The sequence below is a fragment of the Mastigoproctus giganteus genome, chromosome 9 (genome assembly GCF_048544385.1).
Source record: "Mastigoproctus giganteus isolate SK-2022 chromosome 9, ASM4854438v1, whole genome shotgun sequence".
Classification (NCBI taxonomy): Eukaryota; Metazoa; Arthropoda; class Arachnida; order Uropygi; family Thelyphonidae; genus Mastigoproctus; species Mastigoproctus giganteus.
Window position 1 is genome coordinate 25,723,688 of NC_143583.1, and position 13,684 is coordinate 25,737,371.

At 41.0% G+C, this 13,684-nt stretch overlaps 1 protein-coding gene across 1 annotated transcript in view; it reads right to left on the bottom strand.

Annotated features, from left to right (window-relative positions):
* LOC150080109 (mitochondrial import receptor subunit TOM40 homolog 1-like) overlaps positions 1–13,684 on the bottom strand; it is a 112,129-nt gene that overhangs the window by 15,610 nt on the left and 82,835 nt on the right. Inside the window, exon 6 of the mRNA XM_090382123.1 lies at positions 3,223–3,319. Within this exon, the coding sequence (XP_090238249.1) occupies positions 3,223–3,319 (97 nt within the window). The remainder of the gene's footprint in view (positions 1–3,222; positions 3,320–13,684) is intronic.

Consider the following 13,684-nt stretch of genomic DNA (forward strand, 5'->3'; position numbering starts at 1 on the left):
TAGAAACAGGTGCAGGTATACTTGCGTGTACACCAATGCTAGGAGTTTAGTAAATAAATTTGATGAATTTGAGGTATTGCTCAAAACATCGAAGGTAGATATTGTTGGGATATCAGAGACGTGGTGTCACACAGATATAAGGGATGCAGAACTGCAATTTGGGGAGTACAACGTCTACAGAAAGGATAGACAGGATAGGAAGGGGGGGGGAGGGGTTATGCTATTAGTTAAGAAACACATAAAAACCAAGGAAGTGAAGCCAGTCGACATCGCTGGACAGTGCAGTGTGGAGTCAGTTTGGTGTGACATAAACATTGGGAGATCAAAATTGAGAGTAGGAGTGTGCTATAGGCCTAATGACTCTGATGAGTATAATAAGGAACTGTACAAGGAAATAGAGTGGGCCAGTAAATCAGAGTGTCTTATAATGGGAGATTTTAATTTCCCAGATACTGACTTGAATTTGGGGGCTGGTTACTCACACACTAGCAGGGCTTTTGTGGATTTATTGGATGATTGTTTTCTACATCAGCATGTTCGGGAGGCAACTAGAGGGAGTAATACTCTTGATTTGATTATCAGCAGTGATTCTTCATGCATTAAGAATCTGCAGATAAATGAACCACTAGGTGGCAGTGATCACAGTGTGCTGAAGTGGGATTTACTCAAAGAGGTAACTACCATTAGGGGTAAAGGGAAGGGTTATTGCTTCCGTAAAGGCGACTACGATGGACTGAGACAGTATTTAAATTCTATACAGTGGGACCAACTGATGATGTTACCAACAGCAAATTCAAAATGGGAAGCATTCAAAGAACTTATCTTGGAAGCTACTAGGTTTTACATACCAACTAAGAAATATTGTTCAAGGTTTAGGCCAAAATGGATGTCAGATGAACTAATGAGGCATATGGCAGAGAAGAAAAATGCATGGGATACATACAAATTAACACATGACACAGAAGCCTATGATAGATACAAGTTGATCTGTAACCAAGTTACAAAGGAGGTTAGGCAGGCGAAGGCAGATTACGAGAAATCCTTGGCAAGGGATGCAAAGAAAAACAGCAAAGAGTTCTTTACTTATGTAAACTCTAGAAGGAAGGGGATGAATCAGATTGGTCCACTTGATATTGATGGGTCAAGTGTTGATGATCCTGCTCAGGTAGCTAACAAACTAAATGAATATTTTTCAACGACATTCACACATGAGGAGTTATTCAGCGAGGGGAATGCCAGAGGTGTATTCAACTCTAGCAGTAAGCTACAGAATCTTGAAATAACTGGGAGTAAAGTGGAGGAGAAACTGTTGAAGATAAACACAAGAAAGGCACCCAGGGTGGATGGGATCTATCCAGTTATATTAAAGGAGGCAGCAAAGGAAGTAACCAAACCCTTAGCTATAATTATGAGAGCTTCCTTGGACTCAGGGGAGGTACCCGTAGACTGGAAATGTGCAAATGTGACCCCAATTCACAAAGGAGGATCAAAGGCTGACACAAGTAATTATAGACCTGTGAGCTTAACTTCTGTTCCAGGAAAATTAATGGAGGCACTGGTTAAAGAAGCACTGCAGGATCATTTAGACAAGACTTCAGTTATAGCTCAGACACAGCATGGTTTTGTTAAGGGGAAGTCTTGCCTGACCAACTTGATTGGATATTATGATGCAGTCACAAAAGAACTGGATGCAGGGAATAACTTTGATATTATATACTTGGATCTTAGAAAGGCTTTTGATACTGTTGCACATGGAAGACTGCTACACAAATTGGAGCAGTGTGACATTGGAGGCAAATTGCTGCTATGGATAAAGGGGTGGTTGAGGGGGAGAAGACAGAGAGTGGTAATCAATGGACACTGCTCATCGTGGACTGATGTTATTAGTGGAGTCCCTCAGGGCTCAGTGTTGGGTCCATTATTATTTTCTGTATTTATAAATGATATTGATGATGGTATATCGGGCTTAATGTCCAAGTTTGCAGACGATACAAAGGTTGGCAGGGTTGTCAAGGACACTACTGACACTATGCTGCTGCAACAGGATCTGGAAAGGTTGAGCAGATGGGCTAAGAGGTGGCAAATGAAGTTTAACATTGACAAATGTAAAGTACTACACATGGGAAACAGCAACCCCAGAGCAACGTATCAACTCTGTGGTATTACACTGACAGTGGTAGAGAATGAAAGGGACTTGGGGGTGGTTGTGCAGGCAGATATGAAGTTCTCTGAGCAGTGCAGACGGGCTGCAAGAGTAGCTCATTGAGTATTGTCAATGATATACAGGAATTTTTCCAGCAGGGATAAGGAGGTGATTATTCCATTGTATAAGGCGATGGTCAGGCCACACCTAGAGTACTGTATACAGGTCTGGAGGCCTCATTTCAAGAAGGATGTAGAGATGCTGGAACGAGTACAGAGAAGGGCAACAAGATTAGTAAATGGAACAAAGGGGTGCTGTTACGAAGAAAGGCTTAAGTTTTGCAAATTACAGTGTCTGGAGACTAGGCACCAGCGAGGTGATCTGATAGAGGTGTATAAAGCCTTGAATGGTTTAAGCATGCTCAATGCTGATGGGATTCTTCCTCTAGCTCAGAAAAATCACCTGAGAGGGCATAAATTCAAATTGAGGAAAGACAGATGTAGGATAGACGTGCGGAAATTTGCCTTTAGCCAGCGGGTGGTTGGTTGGTGGAACAGACTTCCATCCCTTGTGGTGGAGGTTGACAGCTTAAATAAGTTTAAGGCTCAGCTGGACAGGTATTTTGAACGAACAGAGGGGTGAAGTGGAAGTGGGTTTTTTTTTTTGGCTGATGCTGCATAAGCTTGCTTTCTTGCATCAAATGCCTCTACTAATGCTAATGCTAATTTGTCAATGGAAATAAGCAGAATTTCACAAACTAAAAAACATCCAGTTTTAAAGAAGTTTTTTTTATTTTATTTTCAAGAAAAAGACAAAGAAAAACTCAGTTCCTGCAAAAAGACAGAGAAACTCTTTGTCATCAACTACATCATGATAGTGAGAATGACGGATGAAATCAAGTACAAGAGATGGATTCTCTGTTGTAAATCCAGAGGGTTGGCAGCAATGTATTCTTAAAAACATAAGAATTGTAACATGTTTTAAGCATGTAGCTTATGAATGTAATCTTACCTTTCTTTAATGTTTACAAGACCTTTTTGCAGATTTCAAATAAACATATTTAACAAGATATTTCTTACCTCTAAATATTAAGTTTGCTTTAGGTAGATCTATTTGGTAACCAATTGAGCAGACACTCTCTCCTATCCTAAAGTTAGTTTCAGCTTCTACTCCGACCTAAAAGAAAAAACAAAAAATTGTATCATAAGGAACCAGACTTAATTTGCTTCTAACAAAATTAGCAAGTTCAAATGCCATTTAAAATGACAAGTTCAAGTCAATCACCGTGATACCAGGGGTAAGAGTAAGGACTGTGCAAGATATATATTTTCATTGTTTTCCATAAAATTAGAATGATGAATACAATAGCATCTATAGAATCATCTCCAGAATATCTAGGCTGTTTTAATCAAAATTTCCAGAACCCCCACCCCCTTAAATTCCACATAGCAAAATATATGATCAACATATACTCAAAGATTTACGATATTCCTTTTAAATCATGTCTAAATTTAAAAAAAATTCCTATGTAGAGTGTTTTGGACAACACCATAAATCAAAAACATAATTACAATTTTATACTTTTGCAATTATAAAATTTGTAATAATAAAGAATTTTTAAATAATGACCAGTTACTCGTTTATTTTTTCTCATAGCGGCATGCAAATTTCATCACATGTAACACCGGAGGCCACGCTTTTCAAAAATAACATAAATTTCCAACAATTGTCAGCGCTATACAGACGAGGCGGCTCCCACTGAAACAGTGGGTGTCGGCAATATATGTCCGATGCGGTGCCTGAAAAACGTAATGGTGTCAGACATACACGGCCAACACGGCAGTCAACATGTTAAAAAAGGTCTTAATTATAATCTTCCACCTACACGACTTCCAGGCATCACAAAATGACCGCCTTCTTGCTCATACATGCTGTTCATCGCTCTGTGAAAATGTGTCTGGATTATGTGTTTTAAGTTTAGTATGCTAACTAAATTGTGTACTCAAGGATTTACCTACATCAGTGGATCACAGTGGTGAGATTTGTTTTCCGTTTTATTGGGTGAGATAGAGTATTTCAACTTGTTTTTGATTCAATGCTGGCAACAATGTGTCGGCTCACCATGGTGTCATTGTTCTGGCATTAGAGAGAGTGGCATTCCACTTATTTTCCTGCTACTGCAGTTGAACCACTCTTGACTGGGGAGGGTGGCCCCCTGTATTATATATTGAATCACAATTTGACAGAAAGCTTATGAGAACTAGAACCTGAAATGGCAAGGGAGAAAAGAAAAATTTTGATAATCACTGAGAAAGTCAAAATTATTCATGACTGAGAGAATGAAGAATGCAGTGCATCCATTTTCAAAAAGTTAATATGGTATTGTATTCCCTACCTGCTATTGGCCCCACTGTGTCTGCTAATGAAAATATGTTTAATCTAAATTTTAAGCATTCATATTTCAGTAAATTAATAGTTGAAAGCAATAGCAGGCTTAATGTTGATTCAGCACAGCCGAACCCAGTGATATTCTGCTTAAGACAAACACGTCACTTAAGCTCCTGACAAGGTCAAGTGGCAACAGGGTTAGGGATTGTTCCTCCCCAACTCCCACCCACTGCTGCATACTGGAAACTGTGCAGCTTCAGTATACAGAGGAAACGAACCCCGCTCCCAAGCAGAAAAATAATAAAAAACAGGTCGTCGAACGACAGAGAGACAAAAAGCCAGCAAGGGACAAGAGGAAGTCAGAACATCTTCTGCTCTCAAGCAGAAAATACTGACAATGTAAAGTAGGATGAAAACATAGTCGCTAGATCCGACTCTCCCAGAGGGGACGGTACTGGAAAAGACCCTCTTCCTCAGAACAATGTTAGAGAACCTCCTCAAAGATACCAGCAACAGAATAACTACTGGACTTGGAGGAAAAATCGTGTCTATCTGGACAAAGCTGGAGACAGTCCTATTCCAAAGCAACCTAGAGTGCGAAACAGGAGGCCCTCCAATCTGTGGGAGCAGACCAAATGCCACAGTGCGCTCCCTTGCATGCGCAAGCATTGGGGACCCAACCGATTGCTGACCCAACTCCAACTACAGCGATGAAACGCAGGACCCTCCTGCCAACACCACATTTGGTAATACTGCGCCCGACCTCCACAGACGAAAACAATAACAGTGAGCAGGTCAAAAATCTGGTGGTCACAAAGTTGGCAGACGACTTCAGAGATACCAAAATAAAATGGTAAGGAAGACCCGAAATGCAGGGATTATCATTGAGACTCAAATGAAAGAGGATGCAACAAAAATCATACAAAATGAGAAAATTCAAACACTTGGACTTGAAGCCCTGCCCCTAGATGCAAAGAACCTAGCATAAGGATATATAACCTCGACAATGATCTGACACCAACTGCTCTCCAGGAGGAGCTATATCGCAGAAACCTCCAGCAGGCACATCAAGAAGACGAACCTGCCAACTTGATCGTTCCCAAGTTCAAGACGAAAGACAGAACAGGGAATACTTACCACTGGGTCGTGGAGTTGTCACCAGAGGCCCAGGGCACGCTTAGCCAGACTGACAGAGTGTTTATAAACTGGGGCAGTCAGCGCTTTAGGGAGCACGCAGCTTTCCCCAAGTGTTTCTGATGTTTCCAGTTTGGGCATACCACTCGTACCTGTGCCCAAACCCAACCCACTTGTGGCCACTGTGCAGAACATGGCCACGACTTCAACACGTGTCCGAATAGAGACAAGCCGCCGACCTGTGTAAATTGCAAATTCCAGAAGCTACCAGCAGAGCACTCAATTAGGGACAGCGAATGCCCAGTGTACTGTAAAGCAAAGAGCACTTTCCAAATGAGACTAGATTATGGCCACACGCTCTAAATCCTGTAACATCAACAGGGTAAAATTCATACAAATGAACGCACAACGGTCCAAAATAGTAGCGGTGCAGCTCACAAAGAAGGCAAATCTAGACATATTCCTCATTCAGGAGCCATATGCATATCGCAAGGTCATATAAGATAGTGCAGGATACCAGAGAAACACCCTGGGCCTGCATACTGATTTGGAATCCAAATATAACAGCAACAAAACTAACTAAGTACTGTATATCTTGGGCTACATGTGTCAATAATATCATGCCCCTGGGTGAATTTTATGCATACTACCAGCAACCAGATATCTGAGGAGCCTCCAGACAGACTTCCCAAACAGTAAGATTGTCATGGGAGCGGATGTGAATTGCAGGCCCCTGGTGTGGTTCAGTGAGACCCCGGATAGATGTGGAGTACAGAAATGGCAATGACTTGAAGATTACTTAGTGAATAGTCCATACACAGTCCTCAACCGACCAAACAACCTGGCAACATTCTCTAGTTCGATGGGGGAGGCCACAATCGATGTCTCTTTGGCTACCAGATCCCTCGCTGGCTACCTAACATCGTGGACCGCCCAAGAAAGCCGGACCATATCGGACCACAGGGCCATCACATTTGAGCTCCAATGCTCTCTTAGCCAACACCAAGCAGTGAGGCAGGCATAGCCAAGATATGCCATAGAGAAGGCGGATTGGCCACTCTTCCAAGCCACACTGACCACAGCAGCCCAATCGCTGAACATCATTGGACTCAGCCCAGATCAGCACCAGATAATGGTCACTGATCTCATCACTGAAGCTGCCAACACCTCTATTAAAAAGAAAAACCCAACCGCAGGGGCTATACCCTGGTGGTCTCCAGAGCTACAGAGGCTTAGGCAGGAGGTGCACAGGAGAAAGAAACTCTTCCAGCGGGCAAGGCGCTCCCAGCGGGCAAGGCACTCCCAGCCGGCAGCAGAAGTGGAGGCACCAAGACAGAACTTCTGGGACGCAAGGAACCTGTACACTGCAACCATACGCCAGAGTGAGATATGCAGTTGGGAACACCTTGTTTCTACCACTGGGAATGATAACCCCTGGGGTGTGGTATACAGAGTAACAACAAACAAACTCCCGAGAGGTGAGGCCATACCAGCGACGAGGACACAGCAGGGTACTTACACCCGGACCTGGCAGGAAACAATTACTAACATCATGGATACCATGTTTCAAGACCATCTTGCCCCCACTACCCCAGAGCAGATAACCCTCTGTGCAGACAATGAAACCTACTGCACGACTGCAACAGAAGAACCTTTCACCAAACTTGAACTAGAAACAAGAAGTCTCCTGGTTCTGATCTTTTGGAGCCAGATTGTCAAGAAAGCCATCAAAACCATTCTAGAGGTGCTTCTTAACCAATACAACCATTGCCTCAAAGAAGGACTGTTTCCCCAGGCCTGGAAAACTGCAAACTTGTGCCTCATCCCCAAAAGTCCTAACAAACTACTGGACCTTCCGGGGTCGTACAGACCCATAGCACTCTTATCAGTCCTGAGCAAGTTCTTTGAGCAGCTATTAAGAAACAGAATAGGAATCCACTACACTGCAGCCGGCCTGCAGTCACCCCAACAATATGGATTTAGGAAGGGATGCTCAACTCGGGATGTCCTGGAAAATATTACTGATGCTGCAACTACCACAGATCAGGAATACTTTCTGGTCATAGCAATAGACTTTGCTGGGGCGTTTGACACTATGGTGGCCAAGCGTCCTGGCCCGACTCCTGAAGACCAACCTACCTTCAAATCTGTATCAAGTCATCAAATCCTACCTGTCAAATAGGTTCACGACAGTCAGAGCACCATATTCTTCAGTAACAAGAGAAGTATTCAGAGGATGCCACATGGCCCAATCCTGGGTCCACTCCTATGGAACCTGATTTAGATGGCTTTTTGAACCTGGAACTTGGCAAGTTTGTCCTCCTAGCCTATGTGGATAATGTGGTTCTGATGCTGCCTGGGGGGGGGGGGTGTCTAAGGCAGTGGTCTCAAACTCAAATTGCATGCGGGCCGAATGCACGATCTGAAAGCAGCAGATGGGCTGGAATTTTTTTTTTAAACAAAATGAGAATGAATATAAGCACCATATTTACAACAAATACATAATTGAAATGTATTTGCGGGCCATGTAAAATTGCTTCGGGGGGCCCGGATGCGGCCCGCCAGTTTGAGACCACTGGTCTAGGGACAACTGGAGAACACCGCTAACAGAGCAATAGAAACTCTAGAGAACTGGGCTAACAGCAATAACTTGAAGATCTCATCCTCGATGACAAGATCTATATTATTAAAAGGAGCCCTAGATACCAGACGACCCCCTCAAATCAAGATACAAGGTAACACAATTAAGCTTACCACCAAATTAAAGCATCTTGGAGTCATACTAGACAAGAACCTGGGCCTTACACTACATATAATGCACTTACGGAAGAATATTAGAGGATATTCCGTGCTTTTTGCACGAATCACACATAGGAATGGGGTTTGAAGAGAAAAACCCTCAGCCTATATTATAAAGCTATTTTCCTGCCAGCGATTATATATGCTGCTAGAATATGGTATCGCAAGGCTACCACTGCAGTGAACTGAAAAAAATTGAAGACTACGCAGCAACACATACTCATAACCATCTCAAGAGCATGTAATACTAAGTACCCACGAACTCCAGGCCCTAATGGGATCCCTCCCTCTGAACCTGGAGATTGTTAAGCACAGACTACTTTATCAACTGACCAAAAGCAGAATGGCAACATGCCTCGACTACACTGTAGATCTGTCAAATGATCCCGAAGTAGAAAGGAACCATCTCTTCACTTAGCTCCAACAAATTTGGCAGGCCTGCTGGGAGACCTCCAGCAAAGGTGCAATAACTAGAAAATTTCTATCCAACACACGGCTGGTATATCTGAATTCACCATGGCTCTCACCAGGACTCTACACTACATACCTGCTGACAGGACACGGGGCTATTAGAGACAAACTACAAGGATTTGGACTGATCGATACACCATTTTGCCTCTGTGGTGAACGTGAAAGCACCTAATGTACAGTTGCCCACTATATGAGGACCTCTATTGCAGGTTCTTTACTAGAACACAGCTTAACCTCCGTAATCAAGAAGACCTCGCCATAACTGAAGGTGACATATACAAGGCATTCGTGCAGCTGGCCCAGGACCTCTTCACATGAAGGATGCTTCCACAGCCTCAACCACTGCAGTAAACAACCATGCCGTGCAGACCAGCAGAAAGTCTACACAACCATGGAAACCTACCCAGATGATGAACTGAGCATGACCAGGGTGAAAAAACCAAGGAATTAAACATCACAACTGAGTCTGCCTGAAGTGACAATCTCTATGACAACCCACAGCTGTATCCGCCTGACGCGACAATCTCATTCAACACACGAACATGACATGGATAAGATAACTGGACCTGACCAACTAAAAAAAAAAACAAAAAAAAAACACACACACACTGTGACAACCAAATTAGACAACCTCATCCAGCACAGGCATTCGACAACCTGATCAAGACAACAAGACTCCCATGCAAGGACTCAGAGAAATGACTGAAACATCTAGTCATATGACAATCTGGGCTGGCAACCCTGAGCAGCCCACTTTCACTCCTATTCCTTGGCGCAGGGGGGGGGGGGAGATGACTCGTTGTCTCCTCCTCCTGCCACCCCCTCCTTCCCTCTGGTGGGAAATGGGCATGCCCCACTGACTGCAGGGGCCATCTACACCTTTACTCCTCTTTCTTTCCCCCAGCCTTTAGTCTCCCTACCCTTCTGTTGACTATACATCGCAAAAGCCCCACACATCCAAATTTAAATGAACACCAAAATTATTGCCAGCCCCAATAGGCCTCTAGAACTTGTCATCTTAGTGTACAACCCCATGGTCATTTCAGTGAACAAACCCCACATACTGTCTCTTAAAAGCGATCTTGCAATAATACCACCACGATTATCAATTTTTTTTCTTAGGACCCAGCTGCTGAAATCCCAGGAAATTAGGCGGCGGGTCTTGCCAGAGTATAATAAATTACAAGGTACACCTGGCCAGCCTCCTCGTTGGTATAGTACGGACATCAGGTCCCATCAGGGGGCTTGATGGCCATTGGGCACAACACATGAACCACACACTTTTAAATCTCTGGCCTTGACAGAGTACTGTCCCTCGATACAGCGAACACTCGCAGAGATGGGAGAAATTCCTGGTGCCGTTCCCTCAACACACTTTGTACTTCGTACTTGTACATGACTTCCAAAAAAACAAACAGTAATTAAATTTGAGTACGGCTTAAGAAATAGTAAGAATAAAGAAGAATTAATACAGCAACAATGTTATCAAAGGACCCAAGTATACCCAAACTATCTAAAGAAGGATCAGATCAGATTACAAAAATTAAGAAAAAATGGTAACATTGTAATACAAAGAGCGGATAAAGGGGACACTGTTGTTGTCTTAAATAGAAAGGATAATATTGAGAAATTAAATAATATATCCGATAACTCAACATATCAACTGGAAAATAGAAGTACGTTCAACTTGATGAAACAATACAATAACACTAACTGAATACAGGAAGAAATATATTACAATGGCAACCCTAAAGAATCTAAAAGCTAGAACGAATAATGTACCTACCTTGTTTGGACAAATTAAGTTGCCCAAAACAGGGTATCTGATTGTCTCCTACAAAAATTCAGCCTTTGCATCCCTTGCATCATATTTACATGATATTATAAAACCTCCACATCTTATTTTAAAATTCAGTATAAAAAATTCAGTCATTTTTTAATAAATTAAAAGAAAAAACTTTAGATAATGATGATAAATTGTTTACCCTAGATGTTGTCTCATTATACACTAATGTAGATGTTAATTATTTGCTTGATACACTATGGGATTTGATTAACAGTGATTCCATAATATTGAATAAAACCAAGTTACCAAAAACTGAAATATTTTATTTAATCAGATTTCTCATTCTAGCCAATTACATTGATTTTCAATCGAACATTTATAGACAAATTTTTGGACTCCCGATGGGACTTAGCTTGAGTGGCCTTTTCGCGGAAATTTACCTTAACAATATTGAACAATTACATTTAAATCTGTATATATTCCAAGTTTAACATTTTTGGTAAGTACTTTGACGATATCCTGGTAATTTCTCATAAAGATAGTAGTTAATCTCATGGATTCGTTTAACAAAATTCATATGAGACTTAAATTCACTTTAGAAGATGAAAAACCAGGAGAGAAATCTATAAATTTTCTTAATTTTACATTAACTAGGGTCAACTATAACATACACTTTAAAATATACCACAAACCAACAAAACACAGAAATTTTTACATTATTCAAGTTATCACCCTTTTATTTATAAAAGTATCATTTTTAACCAATTCTATAATGCATACAGATATAGTTCTACACAGGAATCTCTTAATAATGAACTTGGGGTACTTTCTACAAGATTTTTGAACAGGGGATATACATTAGGTACAACTGAGAGTATTCAGCAGTAGGCGAAACAAAAATCAGAATCAGTTTCACTTAATAATAAAAACATTACACAAAAATACTTTAATAAAGTTCCTTATGTACAACAATGGTATAAACAATTCATTAGTATTTTTGAAGACACAGAATTTAAAATTGTTGCGCAACCCATAAGTAAACTCCACACAGTATTGAAGATGGGGAAGAAAACTACAGTTGTTAATATGAAACATACCAACATAGTCTATAACATTGCATGTGGGGAATGTAACTCTTTTTATATTGATTCTAGACAAAATTATCTTTCAATGCGAATACAACAACACCAGGCGTCCATGAGGGCAAAAAGGACAGGTGCATCTGAACTTTCCTTTTCATGCCATCCATGAGAACCATATGTTTCTTTTTAATGAGGTAAGAGTAATAAATACACAACATGAACATGCAAAACTCCCAATAGCCGAAACATTTGAAATGAAGTTAAACCCTAACGCTATAGATGTATGTAGACCATACGCGATCTTGGACCTTTATGCGCACGTGTAAATAACACTATTTGCATTGGTTAATAAAAATAATCTCGTCGCGGTACACTAAATTGAATCTTATTATTAGTATAAAAGAGAGTGGAGATTGTTAAGTGTCATTTTACTTCTTGTGAGCATGGACCACCCCAAAATAACTCTGTCCCTTATTAAGAAGTCTAGACTATAATATTTTAGTAAATTTGCCAATTGTCTTCAATTTCCAGTCCATTATTGCTGTTGGTTTAGTTTTTAGTGGGTTGATGTGCATCGGCTTCACTTTGCTCTTCCTTTTGGCAGTGAGTAGATTATGGAAATTGAATACAGGATTATTTTTAAGAAACCCCTATATATTAACAATTTTAAACCATAATATCGTGTCATAAATTTAGTTTTATATAATGTATTAATTGGATTAATTTGATGTGAGCATTGGGCCGGAGAACTTCCTATAAAAAGGTATGAGCTAATCTCTATATTTTACAAATAGTATTAAAGTAGGAAGGATTGAGCTTTATTGCTCATATATTTTGAAATCCATATTAGTATAATGTAGGACATTTAAAGCAGAATCAAGCATTATATACATACAATCCTCCTCCTCACTTTTTACATTTTTATAGCTGGAGAAAAAGAGAGCAAGGCATCTCCCAAAGCACCAGGAAATCTCCACCCCCCCTTCCCCCACAATACTTTGTAAATTTTTTCATTTTCCAATAGATTCAAATATAACTGAGAGGAAAGTGGAGGAGAGATTGTTGAGGATAAACATAAAAAAGGCACCTGGGGTGGATGGGATCTATCCAGTTATATTGAAGGAGGCAGCAAAGGAAGTATGCAAACCCCTAGCCATAATTATGAGAGCTTCTTTGGACTCAGGGGAGGTACCCATAGACTGGAGATGTGCAAATGTAACCCCAATTCACAAAGGAGGATCAAAGGTGACACAAGTAATTATAGACCTGTTAGTTTAACTTCTGTTCCAGGTAAATTAATGGAGGCACTGGTTAAAGAAGCACTGCAGGATCATCTAGACAAGAATTCCGTTATAGCTCAGACGCAGCATGGTTTTGTTAAGGGCAGGTCTTGCCTGACCAATTTGATTGGATACTATGATGTAGTCACAAAAGAACTGGATGCAGGGAATAACTTTGATATTATATATTTGGATCTTAGAAAGGCTTTCGATACTGTTGCACATGGAAGACTGCTGCACAAATTGGAGCAGTGTGGCATTGGAGGCAAATTGCTGCTATGGATAAGGGGATGGTTGAGTGGCAGAAGACAGAGAGTGGTAATCAATGGACACTGCTCAACGTGGACTAATGTTATTAGTGGAGTTCCTCAAGGTTCAGTGTTGGGTCCGTTGTTGTTTTCGGTGTTTATGAATGATATTGATGATGGGATATCAAGTTTAATGTCCAAGTTTGCAGATGATACAAAGGTTGGCAGGGTGGTTAAAGAAGCACTGCAGGATCATCTAGACAAGAATTCCGTTATAGCTCAGACGCAGCATGGTTTTGTTAAGGGCAGGTCTTGCCTGACCAATTTGATTGGATACTATGATGTAGTCACAA